Source organism: Ambystoma mexicanum, chromosome 4q (genome assembly GCF_040938575.1).
Source record: "Ambystoma mexicanum isolate Mex_15411 chromosome 4q, UKY_AmexF1_1, whole genome shotgun sequence".
NCBI classification, from domain to species: Eukaryota; Metazoa; Chordata; class Amphibia; order Caudata; family Ambystomatidae; genus Ambystoma; species Ambystoma mexicanum.
In genome coordinates this window covers 872,009,877-872,029,696 of record NC_090928.1, presented here as the reverse complement: position 1 = coordinate 872,029,696, position 19,820 = coordinate 872,009,877, and the positions used below count along the sequence as shown (strand labels likewise).

General features: G+C 46.9%; 1 protein-coding gene across 2 annotated transcripts in view; it reads left to right on the top strand.

The window, feature by feature from the left end:
* Positions 1 to 858: 858 nt before the first annotated feature.
* The window catches only part of PRKCE (protein kinase C epsilon), a 1,836,175-nt gene continuing 1,817,213 nt past the window's right edge, over positions 859 to 19,820 (top strand). The window contains exon 1 of one of the 2 annotated variants that reach the window (XM_069608445.1): positions 859 to 2,389. In XM_069608445.1, coding sequence (XP_069464546.1) covers positions 2,042 to 2,389 — 348 coding nt within the window. In that variant the 5' untranslated portion in view covers positions 859 to 2,041. The remainder of the gene's footprint in view (positions 2,390 to 19,820) is intronic. The other variant, XM_069608444.1, reaches the window with a different exon arrangement.

Below are 19,820 nucleotides of genomic sequence, written 5' to 3'. Positions count from 1 at the left end.
CGTTGCCATCAGCACTGGTGGGTTGGTGGGTAGTGTGGCACTGCAGGCACTGGTGGGTTGATGGGTGGTGTGGCACTGCAGGCTTTGCCATCAGCACTGGTAGGTTGATGGGTGGTGTGGCACTGCAGGCTTTGCCATCAGCACTGGTGGGTTGATGGGTGGTGTGGCACTGCAGGCACTGGTGGGTTGATGGGTGGTGTGGCACTGCAGGCTTTGCCATCAGCACTGGTGGGTTGCTCAGTGGTGTGGCACTGCAGGCACTGGTGTGTTGCTGGGTGGTGTGGCATTGCAGGCATGTTCAGTGCTCTTCTGTTCAAGATTAAGACATTACGGGCATTCAGTGACATACCGACCTCTGTCGCCCCGTTTTAAATGTTACCATTGCAAGCAGTTACCGTCTGTGTCCTTCCCGGGGCATGCCCGTCTAACCCGCATTATTTTCAAAGCTGATCATTTGATCTTGGCTCCACCGATACTGCTGTGAACCGGGCTCCAGCGCTGGCGAGGGCGTGCAGTCGCGGAAGTGAGTCGTGCATAAAAGACACACAGTTGCCTGACTGCTGCTGGAAACGAAAGCCCAGCGAGAGAGGCTGCTCCTTGCGAAGGCTCCCGGCCCTGCAACCTTCCGGGAAGCTCGGAGATCCGCAGTCACGACCCCGGAGGAGGAAGCCTCTGCGAGCGAGCAGAAGCTGTTGCTCCTTTTTCCGCTTCACTTTTTTGTTACCGTATTGCTCCCCCAACAGGCAAAACTTTCTATGTGCAGTGCACACACGGCGGCGGCGGCGGCACACACATGCATACACTCACACACACACACTGACGTCTTTTGCGCATTTCCTGCATTAGGAGCAGGGAGAAGGGAGCGGGGGAGGGAGGGAGGCGGGTGTCGATAATCAGAGGCAGCAGCAGCAGCCGCCGCACACCCAGGCGGGGGCACACTTCCCATGCACAAGCGCCCAGTCCCTTCATGCATCGCCCCGGGCACCCGCAGGCTTAGCGAGGCCCTGCTGCCGGCGCAGAGGAGCTCCTGAATCCGCCACGGGTGTCGTCAGCTGCCCGGGCTTGGCTCCTCTCTGCTGCTGCTGCACACTGCAGCCAGACTCCTGCCGCACACAGGCGGCGGCGGCACCCACCCTGCCCGGCCGGGGTCATGCTCAGACGGCAGGGATTGCCGAGCGACCGACACAGCATGGGAGGGAGGGCGCCGGCCGCAGCGCGCCCTTCTGGGTTTTGATTTGGAAACCGGACGCCTGCTTCTTACCTATCTCCATCTCCTTCGCCTGCTCCTCCGCTTCCCCAGTACTACTGCCAACCTCCCCGTCCCCCTCATCTTTACCACTGCCGACACCCCCACTACCGCAGCCCCACCATCAGTATTGCCGCCTCTCCAGCAGCCAGCCCCCGTGATTTCCGTTATAAGCCCGCTTGGAGGAGGAGTGTGAAATACATGAAATCACATCACGCACAGGGTGTCGCAAGAGCAGAAGCTACACAATCCAGGTGCGCACGGAGGAGCGATACACAGCTGCGTCTCCCCCACCGGCTGGATATATTGTGTGCATAGTGGCATCGTCGGTGGTGAGAGTTGCAGCCACAGCCATCCCCGCTGCTGTGGCGGGTCTCCCGGGGCTGGATTGATCTGCGTTTGTTGTTGGGGGCAGGGAGGCGAGGATGGCTGGTGGGGATTCCGAATATCAGTGAGTGGGAGCACGGCTCCTGCATCCCTCCAGCCTCTCCACCCACCAGGCTGGAGATTGGAGGCTGGGGACCGCTTGTTGAGTGCAGGCTGCGTCTGGGCTGGAGGCAGCAGCACACTCCATTGTCAGATATCGGCCCCTCCTGCTGCACCCTCGACATCCTTCCCTGGGATTCGGAATTGGATTGTTATTTTGGTATCTTCTCTCCTCAGTTTGAAGGTGTAAACAAAAAGTCAACATACGATATTTACACGAGGAGCTGGTGATTCAACGCTGCTGTAGCCCAGGCTCTTGGAACCAGTGGTGGTGCCAGAGGGGGTCACCCCCTCGCACACCCCTCCGCCATGGTGGTCTTCAATGGACTGCTGAAGATCCGGATTGGAGAGGCGGTGGACCTGAAGCCGACCCCATGGTCACTGAGGCATGCTGTGGGGCCCCGGCCTCAGACCTTCCTGCTGGACCCCTATATCGCTCTGAATGTTGACGACTCCCGCATTGGGCAGACAGCCACTCGCCAGAAGACCAACAGTCCCGCCTGGCATGATGAATTTGTCACTGATGTCTGCAATGGGCGCAAAATTGAATTGGCCGTCTTCCACGATGCCCCAATTGGCTATGATGACTTTGTGGCCAACTGCACCATCCAGTTCGAGGACCTGCTGCAGAATGGTAGCCGCCACTTCGAAGACTGGGTAAGGTGATATAACCATACTCTGCAGGTATCAAGAGCCGAATAGATGGCATATTGAAGAGGTTGCAGTGACAGTGTTTAGTGTGGCAGGGCTTAGTAGGGTCATTGCTGGGCCAGTCTCTCGAATATTGCAACAGACAGGCCCACTAGTGGTAGGTACATTGTTGTCTCGGGCACAGATCCAATAATGGACAACTACTGCACACATGGTAGGGCCAGTTATGCTCAAAAGTGGCTTTCCTACATTGTACTCTGGTCCTACAAGGCCAAAATGCAGTTTCAGCGTTGCCTAGGTGATGCATCCATGCACAGACGTCACTCATGACTCTGCCTAGTCTTTGATGCATTATTGTATCAGAGTCCTCCCTTCTCGTGGTTGCCACAGATTCTGAAATACCAAACTTGTGAGAGTTTTGTGGAATTGCTTCTAGATGATCAATGACGGGGCCATATTGGGCTGGATGAAGCATTTAGGCCAAGGCTTGTCATTGGTTTGAATGTTATCCGTGTTGTATGTGCCATAGCCTATCAAGGGCTCAAGAGCTTTCACCTTCATCTCTTCCGGCCGAGGCGGCTCTGGAAGCCTGCGCTTGGAGTATTATTTAACCAAAGTATCATTTTTTAGGAGAAAGAAGATTAAGATTGAAGTGCGTGGTTTCCTTACAGTCCAACTGGGAGACTGAGTGTGAGCAAGGTGAGATCATAATCTTTGAAGACTGATCAGTTGTTCATGTTTCACACATTACATGTTCCTGGTGTGTGAGACCTGAACTTTCAGGATTAGGGGCAGTGGTGTGGGTGTTGAGCATCTTTCTGTATGTGAGAGGTGGGCTGGGGCATCCGTCCTGTTAGCGCGTGCCTCTTGTGTAAGTATCCTGTCAGTATTCCCGTTTGTGTGCAGGTGCTTTGATACTTACTGTGTGTGTGGAATGGAGGGCTCTGTGGCCACCCCTCCTGATGGAACTTTCCATATACCCCGCTAAGTAGCCTGCCTATTGTGACCCCTCCCCCCCGTGTATTGGTGGAGATACCATGAACATGTCAAGCACCTGGCGTGTGTGAGGGTGATTCTGCAATCCCCCTCACAGGTGAGTGAAGGTTCTATGAGTTCACGCGTGTGTAAGCGAATGTACATTGGGACTGGTGGTGGGGGTCTTTAGGAACCTTTCTTTGTGTGCAAGTGAAGTTAGCTCAGGTACTGACTTTCACCTCATGTTTGCGAGCAGAGGTTCTGTGAGAACCTCATGTGTTGTGTGTGAGAGACATTGAGAGTGTGGAGACCCTCCACACTGTGTATGTTTGTACACGTGCTATGCAATATCTCCAAGCCACTGTGTGCCAGGGAAATTGCTGTGAATATACCTATTTGTGTGGAGATGTAAAGAGCAACCCAGTGTGCAGTGAACACCCCACTCCCATGGTGCATGTGTGCATAGGAGAGGGTTCTGTGGGGCATCTCTGGTCAGATTGGGGTAGAAAACAGGCCTAGGGACCAATAAAAAAGCAATGGGCCAAGTGGCTTGCAAATGGCTTTTCATTACTCGTTGTCGCGAAGTAATTGTGGAGAGCCCGTGGGAGCATTTTCCATAACATTTATAGCCAATAGTGAACTTTAATGCATATTAGGTCAAACACATTGACCAAAACTACAAGGTGCATTAACTCAACAAAACGGCCCACTTCATTCCAGAAAAGTGGCCCTCATTTTTCCAGAAAAGTAACCTGCACTGTCCCAGGAAAGTGGCCCACACTTGCCAGATGGGGCGGTAATGCAGGCACTGCCTAGCGCCCTTGTAGTCCAGTCCCAGGCTATTCCTATGAGCGAGTAGGGATGCCACAAGATTACTGTAGTGTGTGAATGAGTGTCAGCCACCCTTCTGTGTACTGGGGGCGTCCAGTGTGTAGGTGGGCATTCTGTGGGTCGAATGCATGGGGCTCGTGATCACCCCCCATGCATTCGAGAGGTTGATGCGACCCACACCCCTTGGTGAGTTTGGCAATAGTATAGACATCCCCATGTATTTTGTGAGGTTGCTGTGACCAATGCTGCTGCCATGACAACCCTCCTTGGATTGGGTGGAAGTGCCCGTGAATATGTCGCCACTCGTGGCTGTGTGTGGGGGTTCTGGGGGGGGGACACTGCAATTTGACATCTCGCTTGGCACAGTTTGTTGAACTTTGGCGATAGCCTGTTGAATAATGGCTCCAAGACAAGACCGGTGGTTGCCTCAGTGACCGGTCCAGGCGTTTTGGAAGGGTTATTGGATGTCACATTCCCTTAGGCCCAATCTGTGTAAAATGCATCACAGCTCTCCCTCTTTACCAAGTCTGTGCAGAGCACCCGGGGGCGGGAGCAGAATTGCCAAATACCCTGCCCGGAATCGCCCTGCTCTGCTGTCAGCCTGCGGCTGTGGGCAGAGCCGCCTCGTGTGATGATGTGACAGCACCTGGTAGCGATTCCCCTGAGCAGCTCGCTCGGGCCAACAGATAGTACGTGTGAAAGGCAGGGCCCCTCTACCTGTCTTCCCCGTGTCTTTCCAATCGCTCGTGCGTGGCTGGGATGGAAGGCGCCTCTTTGACTGATCTGGCCCTCACAGATACAATGGGTCCCCCGTTCGCCGTGGGTGGGAGCTGGTGAGAGGGATGCTAGTCTGGGCCTTGGATTTGTCGGGAGGGATGCTAGTCTGGGCATTGGATTTGTCAGGAGGGATACTAGTCCGGGTCTTGGATTTGTCGGGAGGGATGCTAGTCCGGGTCTTGGATTTGCCGGGAGGGATGCTAGCCTGGGCCTTGGATTTGTCGGCTACTGTACAGAGTCATGTACCATCTCCTTGCCCAATCAGCCGCCGTCGAGGCATGTTTATATCGGGAAATGTCTTCATTAATGCTTATTGGTTGGGCATTCACATTATCTTTACAGCCCTGCCCCCCCCCCTCCTGCTCTTGTAGGAAGGATGTAGGTCTTTGCAAGGTTCGTTTTGGGCTTGTCCAGCTGTTGCCTGGGCCACATGTGACCGGCACATGCATCATGTGGGCCTGGTCGGAAACCTGCGCCGTGCGGGGTCCATATTTCAAGTGCTCATGCCCCCGCATAATTATTCCTTTATTATGCATGTGATGCAGGCTGCAGCCATGGCAACGGGGTTCACGCTGGCATGTTCTACAAGCGCGGGCGTTGGAGCGCCGTCATAATTGTATCCGCTCAAATGGGGTTACCTGCACAAAGCAGAACCACTTCTGCGCGCCTCTTTATATTATATGGACATGGCGGATTTTTTCAAATCATTTTCGGAGATTTTGCCCATCAGGATAATTCGCCTGACAGCCAGGATGGTATTTGTTGCCATGCCTCCTGTTCCTGCCACGGTGTTAGGGCAAAGGGCTTTTGTGAGCTGGGATATCTGTAATATCGCCTGCTTTCTTGTGATTGCAAATGTGCAGGGCCACGTCCTGAAGAGAGGAGTCGAAATGTGCACAATTTCTCCCAAAGCAATGGGTGCACAGGTGCTAGGTCACTCCCTCAAGCAATGAGTGCAAATGTGCAGGGCCACGTCCTGAAGAAAGGAGTCGAAATGTGCACGATTTCTCCCAAAGCAATTGGTGCAAAGGCGCTAGGTCGCTTCCTTAAGCATTGAGTGCAAATGTGCAGTGCCACGTCCGAAAGCAATGAGTGCACAAGTGCACGATCACTGACAAAGCAATGAGTGCACCGGTGCAAGGTCACGCCCTGAACTAAGTGCAAATGTGCAGGGCCACGTCCGAAAGCAATAAGTGCACAAGTGCACGATCACTGACAAAGCAATGAGTGCACCGGTGCAAGGTCACGCCCTGAACTAAGTGCAAATGTGCAAGTCCACGACCTGAAGCAATGAGTGCAAAGTGCAGGACCACTCACTCCTTAAGCAATGGGAGCAAAGGTTCATTTTCCAAAGGCATGGAGGCACATGTGCAATATTGCTTCCTTAAGCGATGAGTGCAAAATGCAGGTTCCGTTTCTGAAGCAATGAGTTCACGTGTGCAGTAGTTTTTCCTAAAGCAATGAGTGCAAATATGCAGGTTGCCGTTCCAACGCAGTGAGTTCACATGTGCAGGATCACTTTAACAATGTGTCCACAAGTGCAGGATTGCTTCAAGCAATGACTGCAAATATGCAGATTCACTTTCTAAAGCAATGAGTTAACAAGTGCAGGGCCACTCCCCAAAGCAATACGTTCACATGTGCAGTAGTGCTTCTTAAAGCAATGAGTGGAAACGTGCAGGTTATCTTTTAAAAGTAAATGAAATGAGAGCTTTCTTGTTATAGGTATGACCAGACATCGTTTGTCTTTGTTATGTCTGGCAGAGAGTTTCAAAGGTAACCTTAGTCTATGTGGGTATTAAGAAAGGATCTCATAGGTTTCATGCCATGTCACGTGACCGGAAGAGTTGAAGGAACATCTCCAGGATAGCATGCATTGCTAGGATGTAGCACTGCGGTTTGGCTGCAGGGGTCTCTCTCTGTGCACCAAACACATCATATGAAGAGTGTAAGTTTACAGTTTTGCCTCCTCACGTGATGGGTGTCTCATGAGCATACTTTCCATGACAAATCAATATATATATATTTTTTAATTACACATTATTAGACTTTTCTTTTTTAGCAGGCCGACATATGACATTCCATCCCATCAACTTCTCATTGTTCTCAGTAAACTGTTGTACCATTTGGGTCAGATTTCTACAATTTAGTTTAGCCCTTTGTCCTTCCACTCTCACCCAGTTTCCATAACAGAGCATTGTTAGTAGGCCTACTAATTTCAGAGTCACGTGATGGTGTTGTCTTGTAATTGGCTACCTCTCCAGGCACTGCTGCTGTGCCTTGGTCATGATCGCGGGTACTCCGCCTCCCTCGGCCCCGGGAGTCTCAGGCATTGCATCATTTTGCCCTAAATCGTAGTGTGTTCTTCAAAGCCACCCGTCTCCTCCATAGCCAAGTCCTACTCATAGACTGCTACCTTTGTCAAAATCTCCAGAAACTCTCGATATGGACCCCACGGTCGGCGTCCAGACTCCATCTTATTTATTCGGCTCTGGGTGGATAGCTTGATGGCTAAGTGCAAGCTTCTGAGATGGGGTAAGCCAGTTTTTTTACAAGTTTGAATCCTGACTCAGTTCTTCAGCCTTCAACAAATTGAGTACCGTTAAATTGGGTCATCCCAGCTATGTTGACTGCAGTTAGATCGGGAGGAGTGAACATAGTATTTTTGTTTGATTGGTATAGTGTGTTGACAGCGCTGAACATGTAATACAGAGCACACTGGAATTCGGTATGAAAGTGAATCATTTCGTCGTGTTACTTGTGTTTCCCAGGATGCATACATGCTCAGAGTCTGCTAACACAATTGTCAAGTGGGGTTGAGGAACTCCCTTGCAATCAGATCTCCAGACTCATTCCATAGGAAAGGCCAGATAACAGAAGGTTTGTAAGAAGGCATCTATCGGTACATTTCTATGCCCTATAGTTACAGACGGTATCATAGAGTCCCAAGGCACTCCGGGAAGAAAGCAGTCGGGCCAAGGACATTTGGGGTGATTTCATATTGCTCTTAATGCAGTACTCTTCCAGCTTCTAAGCGCTAGACTTGAGATGGAACCCATGTTGTACGGCAAGCCCATTGCCCCCCCGAGTTATCCTCCCGGCCGCACTGGTATCTGCACTTGTGGTGGGAAGGAGATGATTGGTGGGGATTTTGCTCCTTGGAAACATGATGGCATCTGCTTTCGGGATAGCATGGTTGTGGGCAGGCATTGTGGGTAACCGACTGTATGACATATCTTTGAGAGATAGAAAACGAGCATGAGATGCCATGCAAGATCAAAAGTATCATCTTTAACTGAAATTGTCGCAGAGCATCATCTTTATGACTTAAATTGATCCAAATTCCACCACAGAAATGATAATGAAAGCGACAGTAAACGTGGCTTACCAGGGCTGCCTGCTGGGGGATGGGGAGAGATCTGAATTCATAATGGAGAGAGGCCACTACTACATGTAGGCTAATGAGGATAAACTGATGAGCTAGTATTACCCGTGCTGCGCTATTATTGTCGCGAAGGCCATCCGCATATCGGTCCTAGGCCGCTTCGTGTGGCATCTACATTTTGAGTTCTCACTTTCAGTGTCAACAGGTGCCAGGGCCCATTGCTGCTGCAGAGCTCAAGGAGACGCAACCGTTGTCACCGGGTGGGCTTTCCTGGTGCCCACCCACCCACAGACCGATAACAGCATGGCTTATTTTGCATGAGCCCACTGAACTGTCACGAAGTGGCAACACTTGCATGTGGCAGGCTTTGCACATTTCCTCGGAAAAGACTGTGAACCGAGCATATGTTGGAGAAGAAAAAAAGGAAAAAAAAGTCTGGATCCAGATTAAAATGCATTGTTCCCGGATAATCAGCACTCCTTTTTTTTAATGTCTATTTTTGGGCAAAACAAATACCGTCCATTGACCTACTCTATTACCAAGAATATTTCTTTCCCACTTCGTACTATTCAACCCCACCCTTCTGGTGAGGGATGAACATTAAAAATCTGTTTAGGGTAACCAATGTACTAGCGCTCCGAATGCACAATGTGATATGATATGATATGGTAGGTTATTTATAAAGCGCTTAATACCCAGAGGTTTCTAAGCGCAGACCCCGGGATCGAACCTGTGGTGCTCTGTGTCGTCTTGCTTCCAAGGTGAGCACGTTGCCCCTGAGCTATCCTCCCAAACTATTTGAAACACCATCCTTCCCACATGTGCTTGAACCCCATGTTTTTTTATCTTTACCTGCTTTTCCCTATTCGTATGCTCCTAGAACCTTGTCCCTCATCCCTTTCCCTCTTCCTCCGCAGACTGTTGTCTGGACACAGAGGATGGGGGCACGATATGCCAATTTCCAGGTAAACCTGGGCACTCTTGAAACCACTGCGGTGGTGATTTTAGCACAGTATAAATACTTTAAGATAACATATCACAAAAAAGGCAAAGGGAAAGGACCTAGTATTTCGGATCTCTGTGATGAGAAATAAAATTGTCTGTCTTTGTCAAGCACTACATGATCATCTTGGTAACCGGACAATGTGGTTTGACATGGGTTCGATACGCCCTTCACCCTCTCGAATGTGATACATTGACTACCATGAGTGGTTAGCATTGGTGATACTGAGTGTTACAGCAGTTATGAACTAGAATAATCTGGACTGATGTGCTATATAACTCAACAAATTGCTGGTATTATTATTATTCGGTGGTGGCGCTGTACCGAAACCATTGCAATAGATTACAGCTATGTTAGAGATGGCATGTCAGCAGGGACTGGGTAGAATCTGAGGGCATCCTCACTTCTTTACCCAATATATCCTGTCGCTTTCAGATCCTGACCCTGGGTAGGGATATGCGAGGCAGGATCAACTGGGTGGAGGAGAATTGGGGAGAGGGGATGAGGCACCCTTGGGTGAGACACGGTATCCCCCCATTTCCTTTTTATGAGTCCAACATCCCCCATGCTTTTGTAGGCTATTACCAGCCCCTTTCCTGTTTTCCCCCAAAATCTTTCCCTAATAAACACCTCTCTGGTACTGGGGTGAGGAAGAGGGATCCATAGTTCCAAGATCATTGTGTAATGAATGAATATTGCCTGCACCTGAAGCGAAGGGGACAGTATAAATGGCCTGCTCAGTTGAGGCTTAGAGGATCATCAGTGGAATGCTTGCTGGAGAAACTGAAGGTGAAGCCAGAGAGACACGTGCCCGAAACACCTACAAGTATTTGGGAGGTCTCTGGTCGAAGGGCTGGTCTGCATACCTCCTGGAGTCAGAGAGACTCGCTCTGTACAGCAGAAGCAGCGGAGACCCTGGAGGAGAGGCATGAGAATCGACAACCGCAGTGTGCCTGCCCCCGTGGAGAAGAGCACCTAGAGACAGCGTACCCAGTGATTCAGAGAAGCCTGAGTGACTCAGGGACGCTGAGGTGTACACCGCGTGGTTGCTGCAGGTCGGGTTCCTCGTGACTGAGCGAGAGACCATTTGGGTGATATCAATTCCAGGCGAGTTTGAACACAGTCAAGTTATTGAATACTTTTGATAATTGTGCTGACATACAACTGCTAAGAAAACCAAGTCAATGGTTTTGTGAATACTGAACTGTAAAAGAGATGAAAGAAAGGCTAATCTTGAGCCGACTGAAAAACGCAGGGTGAATTACATGCAAATGTGAGTTTAAGCAAGCTTTATCAAGTGCCAAGAGGAGGATGTAAGCCTTGTAAGAGTAAGAGAATGAAAGCAAGAAAATAAGCACTTTTGAATACTGATTTGAATGAAAGCAAGTACTGGTGGAAACTGATCTGAATGAGAGCAGTTTTGGAAACTCCTTCGCTGCAAAAGAACTGTGTAAATTGAGAGATAAGCATTGGCAAGAGGCATAGAAAAATGTGAAAGTGCAACAAATGAATAGTGTCAAAACAAGCAATGGCAAAGCATCATGAGAATGTGACATGGGAATAAGCCAAGTACCACTGTAGAGCTAAAGCAATGGCAACCTGTATACAAGGAAGAAGAAACAAGACCGGTGTGTCAGTTGGTTGACCTGTAATGGGTGGACCGTGTGGTCCGACAATTGTGCCTAGACCGAGGACACCTACGTATATGAAAGCCACTTAAAATACCTGCAAAGAAGCTTGTAATTGAATATAAAGGAAAGTTGATGTGAACTGAAACTAAGGAACTGTACTTTGTGAAATTGGCGAAAGGGAACCAAACCAGAAGAACTGGAAAGTATTACAAAGAACTGTGTTTTGGAAAAGCTGAAAGGCTTGAAAGAGTGGAGAAGGGAACCCCTTTGCATTGTGAACGATCTTGAACCTTGGGGAATAGAAAATCCTTTCCAAACTATGAACGAGAAGAAGCTCTGAACTTTTATTTGAACGCTTTTTATTTTGACGCTGACATCCCTACACATTGTATACAAATAGCTGTGAGGGCAAGCTTAGGTTTTGGACACAGACCGACTTTTACTTTAGACTTTCTGACACAGATTATCCTTTGTTTGGGTAGGGAAATCCCACCTTTGCATAGGGCAAATTAGGCCTTTTTCCAACCTGCATTTTGTTGAATAAATGTTTATAGCCCAAAACTTGAATTCAGTTGTCTGTGTCTACTTCATGATGCCTTCACAGGACACGCAGCCCAGTGACTGGTCATGGCCATGCTCATCTTTATGGCCATTCCCACCTACTAGCTGCCCTTCTCTGCCCAATCAGGGAACTCTGAGCTCATTTTATCAAGCAGCAACATCCAACTTTAGCCTGCTTAAGTTATTTCTAAGCAGGCTGCTGTGCCTAATTGCAGCAGTAAATGGATAATGGTGTAATAAACATGTCTTCAGCAAGTGTGCCTTTAGCCACTTGATTATTATCTGCTCCTTGTATGGTAGTCCTGTTAAAAACAAACATTGACAAAAGCAGCAGTTGGGGCATGTATATAGGTATTAAATAGTCATTTCCCAAGTCCTGCTATCTTATGTCCAGGTTATCACACCATTTTCCATCTTATGGCCAGGTAGTACCATAACATCAGTATCTAGCAAATGCTGATCACATACCTAAACAAAATCCCAAACTGTTGTCTTTGTCAATGCTTGTTTTACTTTAAGATTGTCCGAGAGCCACTCTGTAATTTTGCTTTGGACCTCTATCTTTGTCTAAACAGATGAAGTTTGGCACCTGGAGACCTGGCTTCAGAAGTAAATGATAAAATCTTCGGGAAAATCACTTTATCTCTTTGTGCCTGACATTGTAAATATGCGTAAAGTAAATATATATTTTAAAAAATCAGCTGCAACGTGTGCCTAGGCTGTCCAAATGACCTGTTCCATTGTTTCATCAGGACACTACACACACACCAAAACATACTGTTCTGTGTAGAATGCTTCATACCCAAGATATTCGCTTAGTAACCTTGTGGAAATGCTGCCAAGCCATTGAACTTCTGTCATGTTTTAATTTACTGTGTTAGTTTCGCCACCGTATGAGTACATGTGTCGTCAATGCCAGTGGCACTATCATAACCGGGCGGCGAACACCGTCAACAATAGTAGTGATTGTTGTTTGGTGTGGTCCATATGCGTACTACCCAGGGGCCTGATGTTTTTTCTAATACAATGTTTCTCAAATCCTAACTACTGTGCAGTTCATATGTTATGTTGTTTCAAATAAATATTTAGGGAAAGAAACCTCTGTGCCTAATTAAAGACCGTAACAAAATGCATCATTACTCAGGGTGCACTTTGTTGGAGATATTTATGAGGCAACAATACAGGGAGTTTGGCCCCTCCCTCAACCCCTAATCAAAAGCTCTACACCAATATTCCTGTTAAATTCAATCTAGCCCTGTCTGTGATAGAAAAACATAGGTCCCTCACCCTTTAGTAAGAGGTAAGCCAAGAAGCAGGTTGGTGTATAGAAAGAATATATATTTATTAAAGAATAGGAAAGATGATATTTGTACAAAATCACAAATCGTGCCACCTTACTCCATGGCCCAAATGCTTTTCTTTACTAATTATAATATTTTTCACAAATTGAAATCACTAGCTGATTCTGAATTACACAGATGAAAAACACGCTACCTCCACAATATGTACAGTCAAAACATTCCCCTTTAATAGCATGTAGCACATTGAAACATGACAAGTTCAATAGCTTCACACTCTACTTTATATGAAGCTTAATTTAAATAATATGCAACACTTTCTATTGGCAAAAACAATTTCACACATGCAGCGCTCTGTCGTGTTAATTTCCCTGCGCACTTGGAAATGCAAACAACAGACCTTTAAAAACGAAACACTTTTTTTATATACAGGAACCTTCGTCCTTCACCAGAATACAATGAAGAATCTCGCTTTTACCAGGAGTTACTTTCCCACTCTCAGTATCGAATGTGCTTTTCAATCAGAGACTTCACTAATTTTGACAAGACACTTTGCTGTCCCAGCACAAAACCCTGATATTCAGTTCACATTCAGCACCCCTCTGCTTTAAGGCAGGGTCTGAGAAATGGTGAACAGTTGGGAATTTTGTTTTGTATGCACCTCTCCCTTTTGGGATTATTGGGGTTGTCAATGAGAAATAGGAGTCCCTTATAACTTTAACAGACTTGGTTCTTTTTTAAATTCACACTGGGACAATATTGTTGATTTCAAATTTCAACATCACCCCGTGTTAGTTGGCTATAGGGAAGTTCATTAAATTATTATTTGATAAGAAAAAGCTAGGGGTCAATTTTGTCTGAAGACCCAATCAATAATGGGAAGATATTAAATGAAACGGGACCCCACAAGACTTGGATTGGTTGAACAAGTTTACTTACATAAAATATCTCTGGGTTTCATCTCATAGGGAAAAGTCCTCAAGGCTTCTGGCTACTCAGGGGAAACACCAGGACTTGGTGAGCGGCCTCTACAGGTTCAGTCGAGAATGGCCTCCAGCATTCATCCCTTTATTTGATTCTTATTGTCTAAATCCCAACTTCTGTCTCTGTTCCTGGTTAACTCCAATTCCTGTCTCCCAAGCAACTTAACTTTACCAGCAATTTTGAAGTAGTCCACTAAGATTAAATCGGGCAGTTCCCCTGATTCCCATTGTGGGACCCCTTATAACACCTAAACCACACCCCAACCATGTCTAAATTATGAGATCCCAGCTTTTGGCTCTTAATTGGGGTTGGACAACTATTCTCCCTCCTTTCTTTGATTGGTCGCTTCAGTTGCCAAGCCCAAATTTGGCAAGGGGTAAATCCACTCACTTGAATTTACATTTTTACACATTTCAGTTTTGTACTTAAAAACTCTAACGTGACAACTTTCGCTAATTTCTAAATAAAACTAACAATATATAAATTTTTGACTTCTTATAATACCGGACTTGATGAAATGAGTCCTGTGACTGCACGATGTTGCAGGTTTGATTGAGTGTTTTATGGGTGTTTTTCGTGATTTATTAAAAAAATCAAAAAGTTATCAACCCAAAATCTTCAATACAGATATCTAACTCAATAAGCTATCATCTCTGCAAATCTCTGCTTTGCAACATTTTCTGGGTAGCTATCATCACATTTCAACTTATAACTTTAGTTCTCAAGGTTGAATTCTTATGAGAGTTAAATCAACAGATGGGCTTCTTTATAAGCTTTGCAGTGATATTTGTCCATTATTGTGCAATTTATGGTTCCTAAGAAAATGAAAAAGTATTATCCTGCATACACTCCTATGGCAATTATTGACATGCATATTTTCCCTTCAATTTCATATTACATTTCCTTTCTTCAAACTGAACATGCGATCTGTCCATCTGCTTCCTTTGTTGGTTTTGCCTGCAATTAATCCATTAACATTCTTTCTGCCAGGGCTAGTGGATCATGTGTTGCTTATCTTTGAGACTAGAAAGGCAAGCTCCACCTCCATGCTCATGGGTCATTTTCTGTAACCCATCACTTGTCAGTTAGGTCTTGGGCGACACCACAAATCCATGCATTGTTTTATGAGTTCAGCCCATTAAATCAATCATCTATTTTCACAGGGGCCAGCTGTTGACCTCATAAAAGCTTTAGTCCAGCAAATGTTGGCTGTGCAGAAGCTTCAAGGAGATGTTCAGATAAGGGGGGTGGCAGGGTGTGCCTGTTACATCTGATGGGGCAGATAACTGTTTGAGTGTTCAACAGAAACCAGTCATTTTAAATGTTACAATTTCTTCGCACTTGAGGCCGTTTGGGTAAATCTCGTATCATGCCTTCAATGTTCATCATTACATCCTGATATATATTCACATGACTTTGGCAATGGAGATTCGTTTTTCCATGTGTTCATTGTTCTAAGCTGCAGAATGCAGAAATTTCTTCGTGGCATTTTTCTTTTGGGAAAAGTGCACTTTGTGGCCACAGTCACTTGTATTCAAAGATAGTGATGGGCTTTGTCCATCGCATTCAGGGGCCATTTTGTACTCTGTATTTTCAATGTAACCAGCATTTTGATGAGTGACAGCTGCAAGTGAAATACTGCCCTTTTGTCTGTCAGCCACCAGTGTGTTTTCCAATTACAAAAAGGATTTCTGTACTCTTAGGCCCACCGTGGCCATAGGCAGATCATGTGATCCTGGGGCTGACTTTAAATACCACAAGTTGTATAATCTTCTTGCAATCTCTCTTTTTCACTGCAATGTTTTGTCTTTGTACATTTGGTTATGGTTAGAAAGGGTCAACAGAACTGATAAAGTTCTAGCTGCCCTGCTGAAAGTGTTTGATCTTTGCTGTTGGACCAGAGATCCTGGCATAAAATTGACAAGTGGCTATGGGCAGCTCTGGAGTCCTGTGAGAACAATATCAGGTTGATATTTGGGAATGAATGCTAGATTCCTTCCTCTGCCAAAGATGTTGATGCTGAAAGCATATTGGGTTGTGTTGGACCTGCAGGGATTCGGATATGTGTTCCGAATAGTGAACATGTTTGTGTTCAGTGCTTGACTCACCAATGCTGAAGATAGATGCTTCTAGGAGAGCCATGAGTTGGAGTTGTCAGAGCTGTCTATCTTTTTGGGCACTTCCCACTTTTTTGGTATCGGGGGACCAGTTTCAATTTGGAAAGACACAAGAAGAATATCTATATACTGGAAACTGGTTACCCCCCCTTCACTATTAAGCACAAGACGGTGCACACACTATTCACCATTCACTAGTACTGGGGCTTACCATATTGTATCACATAACTGGAAACTACATACTAGCCCCCAGTCGCAATTTGTTACTTTTAAAAAAAAAACTTTAAAAAATTTTTATACAAATATAAAGTGCTTGCAATATGATTTGTTTTCTCCCTCCAGTTGTGTGCTTACAATGTGGTATGCCCCAGTACTAGTGAATAGTGTGGGCCCAGTCTTGTGCTTAATAGTAAGGGAGGGGTAGCCAGTTTCAGTATACAGCTATTCAGAGTTGTAGACAAGCCAGTATATATTATTTTGTATTAAGAAAGAATTGTAGGTGTCATTTTATGTTTTGGCTGCAGTCAGCCAGAGCTATGGTATTCTTGTCAATAATATTAAAACATTGGGCTGCAGCATAACAGAATTAGTCACCTGATGCCAATGGGTAGATGACTAGTTTTTTTTAGGTGTTTCCTTCCATGAGATACTCAGTGTGGCACAGTAGCAAGACAAAGGGAGATACCCAACTATCCCCCTCCCTAGTGGCAGGTCGCCTCCCCCTGCATTTTCTGAATGAGCCAGCGTTTCCACAGTCATTCCCTTTCCCCCACCAATTCTGCCATCCACAACCAGTGAGGCTATGGGTGGGCGGACTGCAGGGGTCACTGTTTCATTTACAATTCACAATCAGTGATTTTTGGCATGCTCAATATAAAATCACCACATCTCGCACAATGCAGTATACCGGGCAGCTGCAAAATCGAAAACCGTATTATGTGCTTTTCAACAGCACTCCCATAATGCAGTTTGCTGGTCTAGTCGAAGGTCTGCACTGGAACTAGCAATGGTCAGCATTGCACCAGCCACATGTTGTTGGTGTGCTGCAAAACTAGGAGCAGGCATATCCAATGTCCAGCACTACCTTTGACACAGTGAACAGTGTTGCTCTCCTAGAAGCCATGGAATAGGAATCTACGCTTTTTAAACTTCCTGAGACCATGCAGCAGAAAAACATTTACCACAATGCATTGCACTTGTGTACTGTATAGTCTGAAAACTGAATGGGAACAACCAGAAACCCTTAAAACACCTGTGAGAAAACCTCAGTAAAATGTGTGTCTGTATTAAATAGATTGGTGACTTTTAGTGGCGTGGAGGGGCCTCTGTACACAGCTGGGCAGGATGAATCCCGGCCCCTGCTTTACGATGTGTTTTGTTTTTCAGCCTGTCTGTTGCGTAGTAATACGCTGTTGGGCGCATGCGTGAGCCAGAATGAGGCTCACGCATGCGCAGTGTTAATAAACACGGCCCGTGCGGCAGTTCGCGCCGGGGACCCAAACCATCCACATGTCTCCGGCGTAGCTCCTTGGACGTATGCGGAGCGAGTGTGTGTGTGACTGCGTGGGGCCCCCCAACTCCCCCACGATACCCAACACTGGCGACGAGGACGGCGCGGGAGCCATCCTCCGCTCCGGCAACGTTCTAGGAGAAGAACGTTGACTCGCGTCCACACGAGTCCACGTGTATGGCCGGCGGCCATCTTGGTCAACACGTGAAAGGCAGTGGTAGTGGCCCGTGAGGGTGCTCGTGCGCCACTTGCACTTTTGCTTTGCCCAGCAGCAATTATTGGAAATTCCACAGCCCTTACATTTACAGGGCTGTGGAACAGGTGACCAGGAGGAGAAAAGGGTGCAGGAAGAGCACCACATCGCAAGGGGACTCAGCACACCAGCCCAGCAGCCACAGAAGGCGTCCCGCAAGTACCTGTGAGTGCTATTCACCAAGATGGGGGAAGAAGATGACCTAGATGGTGCAATTGCCCCCATCCCACGCAGGATGAACAGCACGCTAAGCCCCATGCCTGAATTTGATACCGCAGGCCCTCCATCTAAGCTGGGTCCTTCGTGTGAATAACCACACGCCCTGTCTCTCTGTGGGACTGGTGAAAGATGTTTTACTGTGGAAGTCTGCTCAGAGCAACCGGGATGTGTGTGTGCAAATCCCTACACATCCAAGAAGCGTTGACATGTGCGTTAGGGAGACGTGCCTCACATATTTGAGAGAATTGATGGGATAATGTGCAGGGTTCCACATTGAGGGGAACTGGGAGCTATTTAGCTCCTGCTTGTAGCCTAGAAGAGCCTGGTTAGCTTGGCACCAACAGCTACCAGGAGATACGTTTGGCTTCCTAAACCAACTGATGCTGAACAAACATACCTATGTGAATTTAACTCTTTGCATTTGGGACAATTTATGCATAAACATTAGAGCACATTTAGAAACCATTTAAAGCAAAACGTGTCCTAAATAATAGACACAAAGATAGGTTTATATTTTAAGTGGAAGTGGAAGTGACACTTGTGGAATGTTATTTGTTAGCTCCTCGTTCCTCCATGAAAGCTCCTGGCCCCTGGTTAATGCTGGATACCCAGGACCTGGTTTCAGATCCTGCTTATCCAATCTTAATTTTGATCCCTGATTTGTGAGCATTCTAGAGCATCGGAAGCCCGCCAGAGAGATGTGGGGGAATCATTTGGAAGGCTTATCAGAGAGACTTTGAACAAAAGTGGGTGAGCTTCCCCAATGAGTGGGCGGATCTCGGTTCAGATGTGATGGTCACGGGCCAGATCCCAGAAGTGCACAATGTGCATTTCTACTTTTTGAGTATCATTTAGTTCAATAACTTTGTTAGCTGCAGTACAATGAAATGGCAATGTGTGATGGGAATTTTAGAGAAATTTGGGGGCCTCAGCAGGGGTTGGCCGGAGCAGTAAAACTGCAGCGGTAAAGCTATTACCGCCGCATTTCCGTTCTGTCCGATCCCGAGTTTGAACAGAAAGTTGCAGATTTACTTCTAGCTTTTAGCTGGAGGTAAATCTTGCCACTTTCCACCCATTCGCGGCGCTATTAGCGTGGCGACATAGCGCTGACAGTGCCTCATAGAGCCGTACTGAGGAAAATGGGGAATAACAGCATTGCTGCAACTTGGATCCAGCGCTATTCACGCCGGATCGGGTTGTGGTAACACTTTGTGCATTGGGCAGTTTTTTCAGCGAATCTACCAGTAGGATACCACCCAACTTCTGATAAGGCCCTGGGACATGTGCGTGGTCTTTCGCATTGAGGCGGGGTTTCTTCTTGAACATCTTGTGCTCTGGTGTGGGCGGGGTGCCTTACTGTTAGGCAGACGACGTCCGGTCCAATATGGTTCTGTTGGAGGGGGCACTCCCTTCTACTTGGGCAGAAGACATTCATTGTTATGTAGTTCTGCTAGGGCCTCTGACCTAAGTAGGATAGAGTTTAATTCTAAGCCCCTCGGAGCCTCTGTAAGAAGCAAGACCGTGCATTCAGGGAAGGAAATCAGTTTGCCTATGCGTTTTTTGACAGGTTGTCTTAAGCATGCCTTATTAAATCCAAGTGCTTTCTGAGGCATCTGGTCTTCTCAAGGCTCCGGGGACTGTGTGAGGCAGAGCGTATTCATGGAAATGTAGTCCTGTGGGCCCTGCTATACTGAATGGAGTAATGTGCATTCGTTGACCTGAAGTAACGTGTTTTTGTTGGGATGGGTTTCTGCATTTAAGTGAATAAGTGTGCCTCTAATATTATGGTATCTGTGTTGAGGGAGGTTGGTTGGTTTATGGGGTACATAGCTTTGTGAAGATATATTTTTTAAGTGCGTGTAGCCCATTTTGTCTACACTATGAGATGCAGAA